The following is a 21080-nucleotide window of genomic DNA, read 5'->3' as shown; positions in this document are numbered from 1 at the left end:
CCAAGCCCAAACCAGAACCTCTCCTCCACAAAACTTTACACTTGGCAAAATTCAGTCTGACAAGTAGCGCTCTCCTGGCAACCGCCATACCCAGACTCTTCCATCAGATTGCCAGATGGTGAAGCATGAGTCATCACTCCAGAGAACGTAACTCCACTAATCCAGAGTCCAGTGGCGGCGTTCTCTACACCACTGCATCCGACACTTTGCATTGCTTCTGTTGATGTATGGCTTGGATGCAGCTGCTCGGCCATGAAAACCCAATTCACGAAGCTCTCTTCGCACTGTTCTTGAGCTGATCTAAGGGCCACATAAAGTTTGGAGGATTGTAGCTGCAACTCTGCAGAATGTTGCAGACCTTTGTGCACTATGCACTTCAGCATCTGCCGACCCTGTTCAGTCATCTTACCACTACCACTTGGTGTCTGAATTGCTGTCATTCTCAATCACTTCCAGTTTGGTTTGATACCACTGACAGGAGTGAAGAAATTTAACAGCTGGACTTGTTGCACAGGTGGCATCCTACTACAGTAACACACTGGAATTAACTGAGCTCCTGAGAGCGACCCATTCCTTCACAAATGTTTGTAGAAACAGTCTGCATGACCCAGTGCTTGGTTTTTATACAACTGTGACCATGGAAGTGATTAGGGCTTATTTTTGTTGTCATTGTTAGTTATCTGATTTTATTTATTTATTTAGAATTTCTTTGTTTCATGTTGTTTTGCCTAATTTAAAATTTCCACAGCTATGTGAAGAACTTTGTACCATTGTTTTGAAAAGCAATATATAAATGAAATTTTATTATGATTATCATTACTGAGTCCCACCCTACCTTAGTAATGAACAAGAAATGTGGTTTAACATAAACCGGTAGCTGGCTTGTGTCAAGCAGGAAGTGTGGCTGATGTTCAGATGATCAGAGCAGAGATACAACATGTGATTTCATCAGCCGCATTTTAAAGTACACAATCTGCATTTTCAAACCATGCCAGAGGTAGATGTGCTTTTGGCTTAAAATGCACAGATATGAAGGATGGTATCTTCATTTCATGTGCAGTTGCAGGAATGTATAGTGGAAGAACCATTTCCTCAATTCAAAGTAGCCTACACATTTCAAATTATTTCTTAAAACCTAAAAATATTCAGCAATTTTTATATGTATCAGCTCTGGAGATCGTTCAAGAGTTTTCATTTGAATCATCTGTTATAGTATAGTTATGCTCTAAATGCTTCACAGTTACTGGGTAAAGAATGTCTGCTGTTAAGAAAAAATCAAAAGAAAAAAATTCTTTTATCGAGTGTAATCATGTTGTAAGTAAAATACACACACACGCACACACAAAATGTTCTTACTACTACTAGTCTGTTTAAACAATTTTATTTTATTATTTAAATCAGGCATTTATACAGTAAAAACAATGTTTTAGCTTTAGTCAGTGACATTGCAGGAAAAGGAACTGGGCTTTGAAAAACATACTGACCATTTTTTGGTTGTTTTTCTTGTCCCACTAAGAACTAATTTAGCATATTTCAGGTATTTGAGATGCTTATGAACTACAGCTTTTATGACTTGACATTCTCTACATTCTTAAATGTTACAATGTTCTGTGTTTATTACAGTCATTTTATACAATTTCAGTCCAGATTTTAATGCTTAAAACATTTTTTAAACCTCACACACATATTTCCTTCATGCATTTGTCATATCTTATCACTGCTTCCACTGACATTCTGTTGATAACATTTCAAGTTACTTCTGCATTTCTGATAATCTGCAGGGAGTTTTTCTTGAGCTGCTGCATGCACTTTCATTTATAACAAAAAAGGAGAAATTTTCTGACTAATATAGGTTGTTCTAAGTGTTAACGACTTTACTGCTGTGAATTTTCTGTTGCAACAAGCTGTACACTGTGCCATGAAAAAATATAAAAGCAACCACTTCCAAGACAAAAAACATAAGAAAAAGGATGTAAAATGTGCTAAATTAATTCCGCATCTATACTATTTACAGCATTTATATTCCTAAAATGGAGAAATAAAAACCCAAGACATTTCCACTTTTGGTTTGGCCTTTAAAACAATATTTAAATATTATCTGTAACCACATATGACAATCCACAATTCCTATATGTAAGAAAGCTCAAAGCTGGAACTTATTCCTCTGAATCTAGCTTATTGTTATTCAGGGTAATTCTTGACAACAGTGCAAGTAACTCTTGTTAGTGATGCATGTCATTTGCTGAGGGGTTGGTCTATCCCAGACTACGGCAGCCTGTGGATGGTAGTCTGTTTGGAGCACCACACAGGAAGATGGTGTGATTGAAAGAGCAGACTGGGAAATAGTAGAGCACAGTGTGTTTGTGAGCTCAGGATTTCCTATTGTCGTTGTTTCATCAAGCAGAGGTTTGATATTCAAGATCTCGATGTCACAGCAGATGCAATCTTCCACCCTCTGGGACTGGAGCCTCTGATCCATCTGTGGAAAGATGCAGGATGTATGATAGTAATAAAAAAACACACACAAGATGAGTTACTGAAAATGAATGTGTTTAGGTATCAGGTGCACGTCTGAATCTACAACTGGGAGGTACACAAAACATTTGAGCAGGGAAAGCATTTTTCCTTGGATGACACCTTTCTGTGCTTCAATCAAAAACGTTTTGAGATTACACATGTTTTCATAAGTAGTTCAGTTAACTAAATGTACTTTAAGAAGCCTGAAATGTCAATGCTCCTATAATTCTTAAAAAAAAACAATCCATATTAGCAGCCCTGGATTTCAAGCACAACATTTAGAATATGCTTAAAGATAATAAAATGAACACATTTAGCAAAAGAAAAAGAAAACCTAGTGTTGGAAAGGAGTTTTATTTTTATTTTTTTTCCTTACAGCCTTCATTTCATTGCCTATAAGCAAACTAATACACTATATTCCCAAGTAGTAATATTTTGCCTTATCTCTATAACTTATGATAGTTTTTGCTATGATTAGTTATGCGATGTTGTGTCTCTTATGCAATCCTATCCTGTAGATCCCTGCTTGGTTTAGTGTTAAACCTCTGATACAGATGGCCCCAGGTCAGCTAGAGTTTCTTTAGTTTTTTTGCATTGTAATTTTTACACAACTATTTACACTTCTCTCATTGAGTTTTCTCTTGTCATCATGTGTTGAAAGCATGAACTTTTGAAGATCTTGAAGGTCTTTGGTGATTGCTTTATATACTTATATATATATATATATATATACATACTTGTCTTTGCCATAGTAAAGAGGAAAATAAAACAGTCACATTATACTCTGATTAATTAACCCTTTGTGAAATCTCTTTGTGAAATGAGGTGAGCACATAATGATTTATTTCTCTCAGCACACGATTAGACTGTTTTGGGTGTTTGTTCGTACCTCATACAGGTAGTTGTCAAACTCAGGGGTTTTAATGTTCATACCAGCTGGATAAACAAATATCTCCCTCAGTCCACTCTTTAGCCTGCAGGAGACCGACGGTCAACAGATCATCTACTTGATCAATAAATAAATCCTTTATTAAAAATTATTGTTGACTTAACTCACATTTTTCTTTGGGGCCACAGGACAAAGGCGCAGGCCAGCAATAGCAAAATGGGAATCAGGATCTTTGCAATGTGAGCAAAGTCTACATGGAAACAGACAATGAGCAGTTTATAAAGTCAGCTGGTTCCAACTTGAGCACTGAAGTCAGACAACTTCAGGTGTCAGAAGATGCAACCTAGTGATGATACTCACAGTTTCTTCTGGTCCTGATAGTGATGCTGGCAGCTATTCCAGGCCCCTCTTTGGTGAGAGCACTAATGGAGCAGATGTATTCTTGGTTCTGGTGTAGACCCTCAAAAGTCACAGACTTCTGCAAAGGGTCTGCCACTGTAACTTCGAAACAATCTAGATAAAAATAAAATAATAAATTTGCAATTTGATTTTTTATCTATTAATTTTTTTTTTCTATTTTGCTGAACTGCATCTGAACATTGGTATTAGTCAAGGTTAACCCAAGTCTGCTTCTAATTGATGAATTAATTTAAAAATAACATTTGGAGAAATATCTAAATGAAGTACTAGTAACATTGAAAGGTTCTTTCTTTGTTTGCCTGGACTCACTTGCAGCTTGACCTGGCAGCATATCAGATCCCACTTCTTGCACTTTAACCAGGTAGCCAATGATGAATGCTGGCAGAGCTGGATCATCTTCATTGTAATGCCACTCCAGTGTCACAGAAGAAGATGTGCTCTGAACCGGATATACCAGACTGGGGGACTGTACAGATTCTATGGAAATGGTTTGATGAAAGGTAACATTGATTAAAATTACAACAACAGATGTAAAGATGCAATCCAACTTCCTAAAAGCTCATAACCTTTTTGTGCCTTTTGCTAATTCTTCTTCTATGTTCTAATGTTTTGAGAATTCCCTTTTATGTATGGAAGTTTTTATTGGACTTAATTATTAATAACCCACAAATGTGTTGCTTTTTTACCTGTAAACATGTGTCCCGCTACCAAAGTGTGAAAACCTTTTGGATTTAGTTTAGTGTCAGAAAGTCAAACATCTAACCGTGTGAACTGCTCTTTACACGTTGTCTCAACATCTCAACATTTCAGATTTTCCACAACTTATTGTCACACCTTGCACTGTTTTCCAGACCTGCTGGAGATTGCACGTCCTCGACGGTTGGGGGACAACCCTCTACTGAGAAGACGAGACCTGCATGGATTGACTGTGCTGACTGGCCAACTATGCTATGTGCAGATGTTCCAAAGACACTGGTCGGTCATAAACTGGGGTAACATCAACTTCCATTCCCCGCTGTAATGCTTTCAATGTTTTATGTAAAGCATTTTGAATGGTCTTGTAAAAGAAATGTGCTATACAGATACATTTGCCTTGCCTTTTGTTCATTTTCTTTGCAGATATGTTTGGTACCAGTAGGAAAAAAAACAGATCCACAAACAAAAGTCCATTGGCACACAACCGGACAGGAAGTGTCTCACAAACACGTGCAAATCAAATATGAAATTCACTTTGCATTTTGGTGGTGAGAACACATACATAGTATTTGTGTATAAAGATTTTGGTGAGCTCTTGTATACATTTGTGCTTGACCTGTACAGGTTAAAAATAAAATTTTTACAGGTCAGCAGCACTAACAGCTGGACAAAAAACCACAATCAATCAGCTGAGAAAAGGCAGTGTACAAATGTTTAAAATCTGATCCACAGATACAAACAAATCCACAAATGGAAAAAGAAAGAAAACAAAAAACAGAGCAACTTCTACATGTTTGCAAACTGTTGTGTATTTCTGTGACTGCAACAATGCATATTTGCAATATATTTGTGGAACATGCAATGCATTTTGGGGTTGTTTTCTGTGGACTACAAATAATTAAGTCCAATGAAAACGTCCATGCATCAGAGTCACTGATGAAAGCATTTCATTTCTATGCAAAAAAAAAAAAAAACAACAAAAAAAACATACTTTCTTTCATTGAGATCAGACCAAGACAGTGTCATAAAGACCTGGTACTGCTTTAAAAGCATTTGATTAAAAGATTTTCATTATCTTTACTGCTGTGATATGAAAGTACACTTTTTTGCCCTTTTCTTTTCATTCTTTATATTCCTTGCAAAATTAACTTTGTGGAGAAAATTATTCATTAATAACTAATAAAAGCCTTGGTGAACCAGTCTCAAACAGTTATAAGTAATTACATCATCAGCTGTCTGCACATGGTTCTTCTATCTGGTACTCACTGACCTGGTGCTTTATTATCACACTGAACGTTATTAATTTATGTTATTGATTTTTGCAACAATGACAACAATCACATCTTGTTATTGTTCACGATATCTGAGTAAAAAACATTGTATGGCCTGAGAATAAAATCAACCTCTACAACCTCATCTATGATTTTCAAATCTGCATTTATTAAAACACACACATAAACAGAACAATACGTTATTAATAATATTAATAAAAAAAACACTCACTGAGCTCCTGTGAGTATCCAGTTTGTATCTCCAGGAGTTTGTGTCCATTTTCTGTGCATCCATAAATATGAAAAGAGTACCTCCGACCTGCTTTGAAATGTTCTAGAAATAAAAAAGATGAGTGACAATAAATACCAAAGTAAAAGGAAAGAATAATTCACAATTACTATTAAAAATAAAAAGTGACGAAACAAAAATGTACCAGCAGGCAGGAATACAGTGTTATTTTCCTTTGGCAGCTTTAGCCACTGCACAGTACAAGGTACTACACTTCCCAGAATGCACCACTCCACAGTGTAGCCACAGGTGACAAAGCTCTGTTCGTCCCAAGAAAGACTGAAGCCACCTGCTGTTGTGCTTTTCAGCCGCCTCCTTACTAGGAAGATTTCTGGAAAGACACAAATTTAATTTAGGATTTAAACATGTAAAGCTGTGAGATACAGTAGTCAGACTTTGACTGAGTGCTTTAAGACACAGTAAAGTAATCTCACTAAGGTTAATGGTCTTTCAGAAAATACAGAAGCTGACAGACATCACTGGATAAAAATCCAAGTTTCTGCAACACCAAAGTACTTTTCACATTTCTGCTCTGCAAATTCTGTAGGGATTTTATTCATTATCACATTTTAGATGGATTTCATAAGAGAAAAGCAAATAAACCAATGAGAGCATCAGTTAAGATGATCACCTGTGTGGTTCAGTGGTGGGATGGTGATGCGAACAGGGATGGAGGAGCCAGTGCGAAGAACAGCTTGGACGGTGAACTCACACTTTCCTGGACCTATTGAGACCTCCGTCTGTCTCTGTTCACTGTCCTTCAGTTCTGTCTGGATTTGGTTTTCATGTGACCACTGAAGTGTGTAGCCTTGGATGTTTACTGCTTCTCTGCTAACAACATGCTAATAATAAAATTAGTTATTGAAGGTGGTAAATATGCAAACTAATGACGTTATATATTCACTAAAACCAAGTTATTTGCACTGAAAGGAATGGAAAAAGGTTTACTGGACTCCAAAGTAGAGTAATGTGGCGGATGTGTGAGTCAGATAGCTGCTTTATTCTCCTCCATAAGTCCAAGGTCACCAGTGGACCTAAAGAGTATATTTGTTAAATACATCACAAGATCATTTCACATTACAACTAGTGTACTACCTATACCAATACTATAAAAGTCTGGACTGGAGTTGCCATTTTGATGTATAATACATCATACAATCTAAAGCAAAGCATACACACCCCATATAAACACCATGTTCTTCTCATTGTCAAATTTTATACTCACATGTTGTGAAACGAGTGGGTTGTGTCCATGCTCCCCAGAATTTCCCATCAACAGAACAGCGCACCCTGGTAAAGTAACCCATGCCAGGATGCAGATTATCCACTGTAACTTTGCAGAGGCCACTTGAACTGTTGCAACTAAGCTGTTACACCGATTAAAAGGGGAGGTTGACTATTAAAATATGAAGATTCAAGATTCTAAAGCTTGAATATTTATGTGTAATCAGATTTTAGAATAAAATACCTGTATGATGCTATCTGGAATTGTGGAAACCTGACAAAGGAGGTTCATTTGCGTCAAGTTCCCCATTACACTCCAGGACACGTTGGCATCTGCTACCCCAGGATTTACTCTGACCCTCTCCAACACAGGAAATACTAACATGTTTGATAAAATTAATTTGTATTTGATCAAATTGTGCAATGAACACTCCAAAAAACACAAAGACAACACTAACATGGTTTCTCTAAATTGCATAGATAAGTGAGGATGCATACATTATCAGAAAGACAATGCATGCAAGATTTATGTGAGCATATTCTTTCAATTCATATGTAATCAAACACACAGCTGAAACTATACAATAACATGTACAATGAATTCATTGTTTGGTTTAAGTGATTAAAAGACGTCTAACCTCTGTCAGCGATGTTGAAGCTGTAGCTCTCCATCTCCTCTCCCAGCATGTCTTTCACCACTACACTAATGTTGTATTCTTGCATCTGTGGAACAACTGGGAAAGTGCAACCTAATGGTGTACACTTAATGGGAGCCTGGTTTGAGTTCCTGTGTTGTCAATAACATAAAAGGGAATAGGAAAAGACTTAGAAAACACCTCATCCATCTGTCTGTGATGTACAGTTTGAGGGATGATACAATAAGTTTTTTTTTCAGTTGATATGAAGCACATTTTAAAGGCTTTGTTACAAGCAAAAATAAGGAAGTATATCATCATTTAAAGTAAAAAACAAAAGAAAAGAAAAAAACACCTAATTAAATCCTGACCTAGAAATGTCAAACACAAAACCTCTGAGATGAACTGTGTCTCCAGTTGGGATTTGAAGCACCCTAAAGTTTGCCAACTTGACTCCCATAGGAAACCTGTTCCAGTCTCAGGACCAAATAATTGACTTAATGTGTTCTTTAAGTTTCAATTGCAAGTCAAAAGCTTTTAATAATGTAAATTTATTCAATTTGTGGAGAAAGAAAGAACAAAAGCAGAAACATTGAGTATCTAATCTTAGCCAAACAATTTTGTAGAGTACTTGCATTTAAAAGCTTCCCAGGCTTCACATATATGTAAAGCTGTGTATTGTCAGAAAAATGATCATAAAACACACTAATTTTAGATCAGGTGCCCTAAAGAGAGAATATATGGAGATAATAAAACAGGAATTAATATAAACCTCTAAGGCACCAAAAACGTCAGAAGTATGACAGAAGAGGTAGCATCATCTGAAACAAAAAACGCTTAGTCAGAAGTGAACTACTTTAGTGCTATGCCAGACTACCAAGTTTTCTAATTGAACAGGGATATTAATGACCAATAATGACCAACAGTAAATCTAAAAGAATATAAATGGTAGTATTCCCACAGTCAGTGTGAACAAGAACATCATTAGTAACTCAGCTGAGAGCTGTTTCAGTGCTGACTGGCATTTGTTAAATATGTCATATCTGTTTTGTTACTACATAGTGGGTTTTCTGAATTTGTTCTCTACTGGGAATAAACCTCAAGTTGTTTATTTAAGATTAATATTTTGTGAGGGCAAACATGGGAGTAGCTCCAAAGTTTTAAAATTATTCAATAAACCTTGTGAAAAATGCAACATTTGAATAAATCCTTCTCACACAAGCATTTTTATTGGTAGAAGCTAAAAACATTCAACCTGTATAAAGAAAAAATTAAACGCTAATAGTCATCTAAACTTATTTTGCTACATGTTTCCTGAATTTCTGTCTATATGTGTTGCATGAGCTTACTGTATGTGGAGAGTGTGTGTTTGAATGTTTTTATCAAATGGATCTCGTTTTCTGCCTGAATCCCAGGTGCAGTTGATAGTTGCCCTGTCTGATGTTGCACAGCTGAGGTTTCTGGGCTTCTGAGGAGGAACTGCAGTAAACACACACACACACACACACACACACACACACACACACACACACACACACACACACACACACACACACACACAGTTATTTGTACATCACAGTTCTTCACTGAAATAAAGAAAAAGAAAACAAAAGTTTTAATTACTGAAACTCACAACTAATGTAGTTCCACACTGAATTTTCCTTGCCTGTTGCTTCAGTGCAAGTGAGTAACAAAACTTTTATGAGTGTTTTTGAGATCGTCAGGTTGTGTACAGTAACAGCCTTGACTCTGGCTCCAATACTCATAAGAGGATATTGGATGCTCCCAACATTCATGCTCGTGATATTAACTCCTTGTGGGGGAACGCAGCAGAAAATAGCACTGGTGCCCTCCATCAGTACTCGCTGAATAGGAAATATCTTGCTCTTAACATTTTCCTTGACTCCTACGAGATATAGATTAAAATTAGAGAGCAGTCAGAAAGGGATCAGGACAGCTTTGTACATAATAAGGCAGAGTGGAAAAAAATGATTTCATTGCAACTACAAGTGGTTCATTGAAATGAGAATAATCTGGAAAAGGTTTGCTGAAAATCTAAAACAAAAAAACACAACAAAAATAGTTTTTCTTGTTAAAATTTTCATTAGCAGGGCAGGTTTGGATGCATACTGCCACACAAATTTGCAGTGACAGCAACACACACTGCAAGAGTTGAGAAACATTGATTAAAAAAAAAAAAAAAAAAGCTTAAAGTGGAAGAGAGCAAGTGCTTAAATACACCATTAGCATAGAAGTAAAATTGTAAATAAGAAACAAACTCTCTATTTATTTGGTCTTATGTTCATTATACAAGCTGACAATAAAAGTTTGGAAAAGTAACTCACCATAGTTGGTTATCCAGTTGCTCCAAGGACTCGCAACAGACTGATTACAGAGATTTCGTATTCTGACAGAGTGATCAGCACACTCCAGGGGCAGATCAGAAATCCATGTCCATGTGTATTCACTGGAATTTCCAGCAGATACACTCACATTTGTCTACAGTAACATATTAAATGGGACATTTTATTCATTAGTGCTATTAAAAGGATTAATATAACTATAGAACTAATGAATTTTTACTAAAAAAAAAAACTCCTTCAGTACTCACACTATAAATGATAGTGTGCTTTTCGGTGCGGCTAATCTGGATCTCATAAATGTCACTCACTGGGTCTTTTCTTTTCCCCAGCCAACTCACCACAAGGCTTTGCTTGTCGCTAATAGCCTTCAGTTGACTGATGTTTGGTTTTGGTGGTAGAAAACCTGGCACACAATTCAAACACAAATCATGTAAAATACGGGAGAGAACTTTGAAATAAATTGAGAGATCTAGCTTACCAGTGACAATGCAGCATTTACTGTTATCCTTCAAAAATATAAGAAACAACCCAACCAGACTTGCGCAGAGTATTCTGACGCTGGTCATGTTCTCAGCTGACAAATAATCAAACTAGACTGAAACTCTGGCCATTGACAGAAAAAACAAACTGGAAGCCTCATGAGTCAACAGAAAACGACAGTTTGCCTACATTTCATCAGAATATTGCTCAATATGGGACAGGAACTAACGGGAAGTGATATCACACTGATCTTTCTGTAGTTTATATACAAGGCAAAATACACTGTCAACAGATAGTTTGCCACAGTATTTTTATATACATAATAATCATATGTCACTTAACAGACAATTAAAAAGATTACAAGATAACATTTATTAAAACAAAAAATATTACTATTGGCAGTGCATGAAGCAATCCATATGCAATAAATTATACATATATATATATATATAAAGCAACAAACCCACTCTTTACATCAATTACAGTATCAGATAGCAAGATTTTTGGCACTTTATGTGAGAAAAATAATAATAGGAATATAAGATTCTCTTTTAACACTGTGTGCATAGTTAGCTTTTCCATCAAACTTTACATCTATTCAACATTTATACAGTAATTTCAGTATATTTCTATGTTTAGCAGATGCTTAAAGTCACTTATAAATATCCTTAAAAGTAACATATGGAAACAATGGCCTTCTATATTGTTTGGGGCTGAATTGGCTTTTAATATATTTAAAGTTTGCTTTAAGTGCTCATAGGAAACTTACATCAACACTTCTGTCCTGGTTTCTTGATGCTTTAGATCAAAGTGTTTGTAAGACAAATGTACGTTGTCTTCAAACAAGTGCAACAAATATTAAAAATATAATAGCAGTAAAAACATATAGGGAGAGTAGTTATAAAAGCTGATTCACAAAGAGCTTTTTTTCCATTTTTGCAAAAAGGCACAATGGTTTGATCACACTGCAGGAAGATTACTTTAAGTTCACTCTAAAGGCACATACTGAACGTTCTATTTATGATTTCTCCCACAAATTCCCCTTTAATTGAATATACGGCTGTTGTTTTTTATTATATTAACTTAAATTAATTACATTTTGATAGATAATGCACAAAGATACAAATAAGCAACACACTATTGAGTGTTTGTCCACTTATAAATCAGGCAGTTTGCTTTGCTCATGTCATGATTCTCAGAGGTAAACAACATTTTCCTCCCCTCCATCTTCTCCATCTTGTCCTTCAAGAGACAGGTAAGCCTGTCGGGGGAGGAGGGGGGTAAGAGAGGGAGAGGAAGAGTAATCTTCCTTATAAACGCCATGATCTGTGGCCTCTGACCTCCAAGAACTGGGGGATTGTGCGTTCTGCATCGAGTTGAAGTCTGCTGGTAGGAGAACAGAAACACTTGAGACAAAATCCAATTTTGAAGGATTGGACAAGAGGAACAATTTTTTTTATTTATTTTCTATATGTACAGTACAGATGTCTTACTGTTGTTGGTTCTCTGTGGCTGGGTGGTGACACTGCTGTTGAATGGTTGGGAAGAGTCAGTTGGGGGTTGAAAACAACTGCGGTTGTTACTGTAGTTGGGGTACATCAAACCATCTAGAGGTTTGCTGTGTGTCTGACTAAGCAGGGTGTTGAGGCTGTTGTAGAGGCTGGCACTGAGGTCATTGTTCGCAGTGTAGCCAGAGCTGTGCAGTGGGCCATCATGGTTTTTTTTCTGGATGGAGAGCACATGCTGGTGCTGGTTGTTGCTGAGAGTGGGCTGGTGGAGGTGGTTTTGCTGCAGGGAGGCGAGCAAAGCTGCCTCATTTTCATACGCTGAACAGTTACCATCCAGGCTGCTTGACCGGCTGTGAGCAGATACCTGGGACAATGAAACCAAACCAATAAAAACAACAAGGTTTATTTAGCACACTTCACTCTTTCCTTTTTACTCGCTCCATACCACCAATTCCCTATCCTCTCCTGTCATGCACTTCCACCATCATCTCACTCCTCCCCTTCTTACCGTGTATCCATCCAGTGGTATTGTAACCGGCAGACTGCTCTGGCGGCTATGTCTCCAGCTCTGGAGCAGCCTCTGTTGAGCTTCAATCTTCTCCCTTTCCCTCTCCACACACTTTTGGCCTTCCCTCAGTCTGTCCAGATTTTGCTGATACTCCAGCAGCTGAGTTTCCAGCTCCTCACGCTCACAGCGAAGCCGCTCGGCCTCCAGAAGACACTGCTGCTCTCGCTGCTCCAGAGCGTTCTCCTGGTCACTCTACAAGCATTTAATGGTAAGTGGTTATCAAAGTTTCTTTGGTGTAAGACTGACAAAGCATCTTTCAAAGATGTAGAAATGTGCAAAAATTCTTTTGCAGGATGATTAATGTCACTGATGTCTAATCTTGTATATTTAAATATCATTTAATATCACATGGGAATGTCTAGAATATCAATTAACAATGTGTTTTACTTGTTTTAACCTTTGATTTGACAGCTTTATCAAATGCAATATAAACCAATACTGGCATGGCTTAAAAAATATGGTAAAGAAACCAACTAAGACAAGTGACTGAAACACTTGAGACTCACCTGCTGTTTCTCTCTGGCAACACACTCTTTGTCCCAGCGTTGCTGCTCTTGCTTCAGCTTTGCATGGAGTTTCTGCACCTCATCCACATTCTCTTTCTTCCTCTCTAAACACTTCTTTTCCTCTTTCATCTTATCAGTGCTCCTCTGCTTCTCCTGTTCCTAGACAACACAAAACGTTAATGTTTTTCATTTTAAAGAATATTCTTAAAAGAGGCAGCTGAATTCTGGTGCCAAAGGATTTAATGACAGAAAAATATATCATTTTTAAAATGAAAATCATGTAGCTGATACCAGGCTGTTTTGGAGGGAGGAGAGAGTTCGAAGCTGAGGTCGCTCTCCCTCCTGCAGAAGGAGCTTGTGGACTTCGTAGCAGCTGTCCTGAAAGGTCACGGCTGCCTGCAAACAATAGGAAACACCTGATCATTTGTGTCACAACCACTGTCACATCAGTGCCTGCTATTTGATTTTTGGGTTAGTTTCACATTAGATGAAACTTAAAACTTAAAAACATCCCACTATTTTGGGAACATAAAAACAAAAAAAAGGATTTCAATGGCTGATCATTTGTTTGTTATTTAGGTAACTAGTTGTTTTCTTAACTAACCCTTTAACATAAAGATCAGATTAAATGCTCCTGGGAAATCTCTTTTATTGTGAGCTAGCCGGAACTTAACAAAGAGTTGTTTTTTCCAGTAATATAGGTATGTAATCAAAGTTTTCTCATTAGTTTGCATGTAATTCTGCACTTAATGTAAATTCTGTCTTTCAATCCAGAAATGAACTAATTCAATTACCTGCAGGCTATACAGAAGCTGAGTCAGGCTCTGGACACTATCTGCCACCTAAAGAACAGCGTGTTATTACAAGGGAACAATAATGTGTTGTTATTCATTTGCAAACTTGCTAATGGGAAACTGGTTGCACCTTTAACAGCATCCCTTTGGTATCTCCCTTTTTGAGTTCAACAGCTGAGCTCCATGACCCGCAATCCAACCCCACCAACTCACTGTCTGATCCAAGAGAGGTGGAACTCATACTGAGTGTGCTCAGATAATCCGCTGTATAAACAACAAAGCACAAGGAAAAGCAGGACACATGGGAAATCAGACATCAGAGAAGACAACGTACCAGTAATGTGGAGAGCAGTGCTGATGTGAAAATGTGACTCTATGACTCACGTTCAGATGGTGACTCCTGAATGCTGCTGCCGTGGCTGTTGTAGCTGCAGCATTCGGGCCCTCGAACAGGAGAGCTTTGACTGTGTGCAGAAAAACCTTCCCGAGCCTGAAGAATGGTGATCAGGTTCTCCGCTACAGAAGAAGCAAATATTTGTCAGAACACTCATGTTGAAGTCATAAAAAGCAAGAAACATTCCTTTCTCCTCATGGGCTACTTCTGTAACGATGAGCTGTATACGATGTTACTAGAATTAAAACAAATGTTAAATGTGGCACCTGCGTGTAACAGTGTAACACTGGTGTGATTTTGTAAATACTTTAACCTTATATAAAAAGTACAGCAGTGTTTCCAGTACATACCTTTTATTAAGCCTGCCTACAAATACACATTACTCACGAAACATAATCATTTGTCAAAATTAGAATGTGTCTAACCTTCTCTGAGAGCAGCAGTGAGCAATAACGAGGCCTGACGTGGCGTCTCAGTGTCAGTGTATTGTGTTGGTTGTACCAGCAGATGGCGATATGGTACAGGTTCTGGTGAATGGAGGGTCAGTTCTGCAAGCTCGGCATACAGCTGTAGCTTCTCCTCCAAACTGTGGCAGATTTGTTGGTCCTGACCAAACAGTGTATCTGTACAAAACAAACACTAAGTGGATCACTTGTTGTTTATGGTTTAAACCAGATAAGGATTTTTCGTATTCACACAACAGGAAATTTTGCATCTATGTAAAGACATATTAGATCATCTTACCCTGGAACTTGTTGATCTTCTGAACTCTTACTTCCGCAGCCTGTCTGGCCTCTTCTGTTTCAGCACTTCGCTCCTCCTCCTCTTCTTCCTCAGGACAACTGCCATGTTGATCAGTAGGTTAGATAACATATCACACAAACATTAACACATATTAACCAGGCATGCACACATACACAAACACATACACACACACACACGCACACACACATACAGAGTTTCAAGCTGGAGAAATACTGTAGGCTTGATGTGAACCACATGCGTACACACCTCTCCACAGCCTGTCGGATCTGCCTCATCCATGCATTCCTCTCTTCTCTGGAGGTGGTGTGAACTTCATACATCTCTGGCCCCACTGAAGAGGCAGAGATAAGAAACATTCCTCTTTCCTCATTGGCTACTTCTCTAACGATGAGCTTCTGCAGAGGGATTACTGGAGGCTTCTGGTCCTTAAGCGGGTAAATTCACAAGGATAAATTAAAGGATAGAAAGCTTAAATGAGTGTCTGATTTTGATTTGATGATCAGATTTTGGGTTGATGCTTACCACGGAAGCAAATACAAAGCGCTGGTCTTTCTCTTGTAGGAAAACCAGAACATCTGTGAGCAACAGGGCCAAAGTGTCTGAAACCAAGAGAATAAAGGCATGAAGCTGACTTGTTTCCATCTAAAAGAATTTCACAAATGATCTTACTCACACCTTTCAGACGTCCAGTGGCAGTCTTCCAGTAGACCAGCCCTTTGTACTGCAGATCCCTGTGTTTGTTGTGTAGATCCTGTTTGCGAAACACCTTGCCATTCTTTAGTTTAGCAAAGCTTTTGGTTTCAAGCCGGGCAAGCACTTCCTGCAGCTCCTGACATCTCTCATACTTGCTAACAGTCAAGTCCACTGCTGCAATGATGTCACGAATCTGGGCCAAAGCACTTGACAAGTCACAGTGTTCCTGACTTCCCTCTGTGGTCACAAAAAGTAGCCAAAAAATAATAATAATAATAATTGTATAATGTACTGTAAAACAACTTTTATGTAATGCTGTTCTCAGTGGGAAAAAATTCATACACCTCCATGACTTAAAATACCCACAGGGTCACATTAGTGATTTTAGATAAAAAAAAAAAATAAAAAAAAAATACTTCTCTTTGCCATTTCTGTTATTGCTTTCATAGAAAATGCAACAAGCTTAGGAAAGTCATACATTTGTTAATTTGCTTAAGGCAGAGTAGAGCTGACTGACCCTGAGTGTACTGTAATATCCTCTCCAGCAGCACTGGATACTTGGTGATGCGCTGAGTGACCAAAAGGATAAATTCTGGCACGCCTCTTCTTCTGACCAGAGAGTTATTACTCTGTTGCTACAATAGGTAAAAATAAATAAATAAATAATCAAAATAAGGACATCAGCTATTCAGTAAAGACAGTTTACTATAAGATATTAGTAAATACATGAGGTGTGGGAACAGTAACTTACTCTGACAAAGTTTTGGAATTTCTTGTTCTGCTGCTGTAACTCTTTGAAGACACTGACAGCATCAATGTGGTGACTGCAAAACTCTCCATACACCTGCTTCATTTTCTCAGCATTTTCATCTGAAAACTGAAGGAAACCACCAGATGCTGATTACAGAGGTGGATCTTTGTGTATCTGTACACATTAAAAACATTATCACCAACCTGCTGCAGCAGTATATCGCCAATCTGATGGATGAGGTAATTTTGTGAATTTTCGATTTGGATTGCAGCCTGTCTGCGATCCTGCAGTGCCCTAAAAAGGTTCCTGTGGAAATGCAGGAGGGGATCCAAGCATGGAAAGATCCGGGCCACACAGTCCCAGTCCAGCTGCAGTTCCTCCAGCATGCCTCTCCTGAACACCTCAGACATGACCGTCAGGGTTTGGATGTGGTGCAGCTCTGTCTGCATCAGTTCTACGAGGAATTGGTTACAGGCACAATTATATAATTACATTATTAAGTTGCTATTCTTTTATTTGATCTTGTATTAGCTGAAGGTAATCATTTCTTTAGAATTTAGTTTTTAGATTCTTAGTCGTAAGCCTTATAAATAAAAAACAAATAAAAAAAAAAAACAAGCACAATATTTCGACAGGTTTGAGTTGTTAGATTTTCCAAAGAAGCATCACAGCTACAGGCACCAGAATTGATTCTGTAAAACTAAAAGCAGCTTTAAAATATTAAAAAGGTATTCAATAAATTGCTATTTCGTTATAACCGATTTCATTATTGAGGGAGCCTTTGTTACTTGTTGGTATATTGTTGTTAACGTGTGACAAAACAGCAGGAAGAAGCAGGCAATTTCCTATTCAGAACTTATACAACAAACTAATTTAACTGCAGCACCATACTTCAGAAAATCCAAAGTGTCATTATTTCTCTAACCAAGAAACCACAATCACAGTAGGGCACAACATTCTCAACAGATCCAATTAAACATTTACCATAATATGGAGGCTCAGCAGAATACTAACGTTTTCTAATAAGACATAAATCACAATATAAGAGCTGTCTGTTTCCTCTGTAAAACCAAGTCAGTGTGTATTCCTCTTCACTCACTCACCCACGTCCACCTCCCCCCTTTAAATATATAAGCAGCAACTCAAGCTTCAGACGTCTTTTAGTCTTTTCTCATTGTTGACAGCTTAGTAAAATCCTTTCAGATTTTTCTTACTTCTAGACACGCCTCTTTGTCAATGAGTGCTCACTGTCCTTGTGACTAACATGTCTCGTCTTCTCCCTTTTTTAGTGACTGGCCAGAATGGCTCATATAACTACTAAGCCAGAAGGGGGCAGCATCCTGGAGGCCTCCATCATTTCCAACATTGCAATGTTGTTGTCATAGCTTTGTTTTTATTGGTCATTTAGAAGCTGACATGGGAGTCACTGGTAGTCCTGTTTTCAGTTTTGGTTATGTTAGTTTTGGATTTCAGATTAGGGTAGCAGCAGAAATACATAGAAAATTACAGCTCATGTGGCTTTTGAGTACAATAAGAAATAGTTAATTGGTATTAAGCCCAACATCAAATGCTTCTGCTGCAGACACAAGTCTTAAATGGGTACAGCTCAGCATGACATCCATGGAAACATAACACCTGGGTTTACAAGCCAATTTTCACCCAGGATACTGCTGTCAGGGTGACTGCTTTATGATTACAAGCAGAGTAGTTACAGGAAGTTTATATATAGATAAATATGAGAAAGAAACAAAAAAAGAATCTCACCATAAATAACATCTTGTCGTTTGATGGTGCGCCTGTCGTGTTTCCTGCAAAACTCTGGACTGACTGCAAGACTCCATGACTCTGCCTCAAGTCCCAGCAGGTCAGCTGACAGGTCGCTCAGAAGAGGAGCGTCAACGGTATCTGTGAGAACCACAATAATGAGCAACATCTCACTTCTGGGTGGCACTTTTTAACTCAGAGATCTCAAATTCTTTTCCTCAGAGGCCATAGTCCTGCAGGTTTTAGGTGTTTCTCTGCTTCAACACATCTGATTCAGTTAAATGGAACCAACAGCTGTTTCTTCCTCACCCTGTGTGCTGATTGGCAAGTCGGTGGATGGGGGAGTTGTTGTGACAGGTGTTCCCTCCTCAGACAGTGAGCTGTTAGTACAAGTTGTCACCACACTCTCACTATCCGCTCCTGCTGTGTCACTAAAACCTCTGCTGAGAAACAAAAACACGTAAAAACAGGATGCATGCTGGTGACTTGTGGGCAGATGTCGGAATATTTAAAAAGATTCATTTTTAGAGGGCGAAACTTTATTTGGCTGTTGTTTTGTGCCAGTATTCAACAGCTGATCATCTGCATCATGTGTTTATTCAGAATATTTACATAGAAATTTTCAGTCAAAACCAAACTAATGAAAACATTATCAATTTAGCACACTAAGGCAAGCTGGCTTATGTCATCCACGTCACTCATATATTATAGAATATGCTATATAATCATTAAATGAGTTACATCTACAAACCTTATAAGATAAAATAATAAATAAATGTATTTGCTTAAGATTTAAATTATTGTAATTGACACATACACACATAATGCCATTAAAGGATGCCACCCTGATGCCCTACCTGTTGTCTATAGAAATGGACAGGCTTTTGGTCACTGTTTGAACTGTAGACGAGGAGGAAGATGATAAAGAGAAAATGGATGACGGACAGTTCTCTTTTACAGAGTCTAAGGGAAACCAACAGAAAGAGGAATGAGTAATGGAGGAGGTTTTGCCATTCTACAAATAAAACAGGTCTGAGTTTGTAATCTTTCATTGTTTCACATTATGTTAAGCCTAAAATTGTGACAATATTATGTTATAGTAAGTTCAGCTGATTATAAATAACTCTATGGGATATCAAAAAGTTTACATCAAGACACTAACTGATCCTGTCGGTTCAAGCGAAACAGAAAAACCCTATAGTTATGCACGAACACACACTTGAACACAATCCAGACTAGATCCCCCACTGAGTGGGTTTAAAATTTTACAAGGAGGGAGTGGGGGGTGACAAGCAGTGGCTTACTTAATCCAGCACAGGACAAGGGAGGACAGGTAAATGAATCAAAAGCCAAAGGAGGGCATTGTCAGTGGTGTAGGTGGTTTGGTGAGGGCACTTACTCTGTGGGAGAGACATGGTCTTGCTTTTCATCAACACTGCATTCCTCTCCTGCTGTTTCTGTGGACATACATGTCATATTAATATAAACAGATGTAAATCACTATGTTTGTGTTCATGATGAGTTAAAGACAACAAATTCAGTTAATATTCGAGCCAGTTTATGCTTAGATCACTGTAGTTTTACCAGTTAACAAAGCACTAGTAATATAGAAGCACATACTTTGCACTTGAAGGTTTATGAACAGTTTAGTTTTACATTTTTTTGGACAATCGCGCCCTGGAACGGGAAAACATAATCAGATTTTTGTCTTAAAAGTAGATTAAGATGTCCTAATTATGCAGATCACACAAAAATATCATACTTGCTGACTTATCAAGGACTTATCCAAAATTACATATATGTGAGTGGAACAAGTGAACCTTTGCTTTCGGTGTGTGGTGTGACTCCGTCAGGTAGAGACAACTGGAAGCTATAAGTCCTTCCACAAAATGTCAGTTTGACAAAGGTCAAGACTGTTTTCTGGCTACTCCACACTTGATTGTTGTGAAATTATACTTTAGAAGAACCATTTCTGTGCTTTCAATAAATTTTGACCCTAACATGGCCATGTGTCCACAATGACATGATGTAGAAATCTAATTTTTGGTCTCCATCCATCCATTTATTTATTTATTTATTTATGTATTTATTTTTTAGCAGAGTAGCAGCAATATTGTTTTTCAAGAGCAAACTTTTTCATTACATCACAGCTAAGTAAATCATTGTTGTTCTCCAGCTTGTGGACTCATGACTATTAACATTAGCTGGTGTGTTAGAGGACTTCAGACACTTGGAGGCTACACTGGGTTTCTTTTTGACCTTATAGACAAATACACACTCTGTTTTAGGAGTGATCTGCACTGGTCAACCCTCTGGGGAGTGAAATAATGCACTTGGACTTCCTCCATTTGTACATAATCTCTCTGATTGAATATTGGTGAAGTTCAAGCTTAATAATATTTTCATTCTGATAAGCATCAACAACTCTGTTTCTGAGGTCACCAGAAATCTCTTTAATACACATTAACAGCCACGTGTTGTGAGGCTCAGATTTGGACAGATAGTTATAATATAACAAGGCACCCATAACCTTACTGTTGACAAGCTGACTAA

General features: G+C 37.8%; 2 protein-coding genes across 5 annotated transcripts in view; both read right to left on the bottom strand.

Annotated features, from left to right (window-relative positions):
• Nucleotides 1-1855: 1855 nt before the first annotated feature.
• osmr (oncostatin M receptor) lies at nt 1856-10953 on the bottom strand. The gene is made up of 17 exons (XM_041999312.1): nt 10783-10953; nt 10553-10707; nt 10287-10440; nt 9575-9847; nt 9291-9420; nt 7945-8093; nt 7551-7684; nt 7308-7449; nt 7031-7116; nt 6714-6924; nt 6228-6413; nt 6026-6127; nt 4136-4303; nt 3767-3919; nt 3575-3656; nt 3407-3491; nt 1856-2479 (listed from the first exon to the last, which is right to left on the bottom strand). Exons 1-17 carry the CDS (start codon nt 10868-10870, stop codon nt 2186-2188), a joined length of 2592 nt encoding a protein of 863 aa, XP_041855246.1. The 5' UTR covers nt 10871-10953; the 3' UTR covers nt 1856-2185.
• Nucleotides 10954-11137: 184 nt separating this feature from the next.
• LOC121648873 (rho guanine nucleotide exchange factor 28-like) overlaps nt 11138-21080 on the bottom strand; it is a 42082-nt gene continuing 32139 nt past the window's right edge. For 3 of the 4 annotated variants that reach the window (XM_041999307.1, XM_041999308.1, XM_041999310.1), the window contains 20 exons: nt 19927-19984; nt 19385-19490; nt 18837-18970; nt 18528-18668; nt 16967-17217; nt 16764-16889; nt 16530-16647; nt 15995-16249; nt 15842-15918; nt 15566-15744; nt 15299-15396; nt 14980-15177; nt 14545-14676; nt 14291-14424; nt 14161-14208; nt 13658-13762; nt 13367-13525; nt 12801-13052; nt 12278-12656; nt 11138-12170 (listed from right to left, as the gene is read on the bottom strand). In XM_041999307.1, coding sequence (XP_041855241.1) covers nt 11980-12170; nt 12278-12656; nt 12801-13052; nt 13367-13525; nt 13658-13762; nt 14161-14208; nt 14291-14424; nt 14545-14676; nt 14980-15177; nt 15299-15396; nt 15566-15744; nt 15842-15918; nt 15995-16249; nt 16530-16647; nt 16764-16889; nt 16967-17217; nt 18528-18668; nt 18837-18970; nt 19385-19490; nt 19927-19984 — 3141 coding nt within the window. In that variant the 3' untranslated portion in view covers nt 11138-11979. The remainder of the gene's footprint in view (nt 12171-12277; nt 12657-12800; nt 13053-13366; nt 13526-13657; nt 13763-14160; nt 14209-14290; nt 14425-14544; nt 14677-14979; nt 15178-15298; nt 15397-15565; nt 15745-15841; nt 15919-15994; nt 16250-16529; nt 16648-16763; nt 16890-16966; nt 17218-18527; nt 18669-18836; nt 18971-19384; nt 19491-19926; nt 19985-21080) is intronic. The other variant, XM_041999309.1, reaches the window with a different exon arrangement.

This window comes from Melanotaenia boesemani, chromosome 11, assembly GCF_017639745.1.
Source record: "Melanotaenia boesemani isolate fMelBoe1 chromosome 11, fMelBoe1.pri, whole genome shotgun sequence".
In the NCBI taxonomy this organism is placed as follows: domain Eukaryota; kingdom Metazoa; phylum Chordata; class Actinopteri; order Atheriniformes; family Melanotaeniidae; genus Melanotaenia; species Melanotaenia boesemani.
This window is presented reverse-complemented; position numbering and strand designations above follow the sequence as displayed.

Excerpts from the sequence above, each read along its gene's own strand:
- osmr (XM_041999312.1), bottom strand. The coding sequence starts at position 10,870 with ATGACCAGCGTCAGAATACTCTGCGCAAGTCTGGTTGGGTTGTTTCTT. Across the intron at positions 7,685-7,944 it reads CTTCAACATCGCTGACAGAG|TATTTCCTGTGTTGGAGAGG; the intron begins GTTAGACGTCTT and ends CAAACATGTTAG. Across the intron at positions 3,492-3,574 it reads CTGTGGCCCCAAAGAAAAAT|GCTAAAGAGTGGACTGAGGG; the intron begins GTGAGTTAAGTC and ends GGTCTCCTGCAG.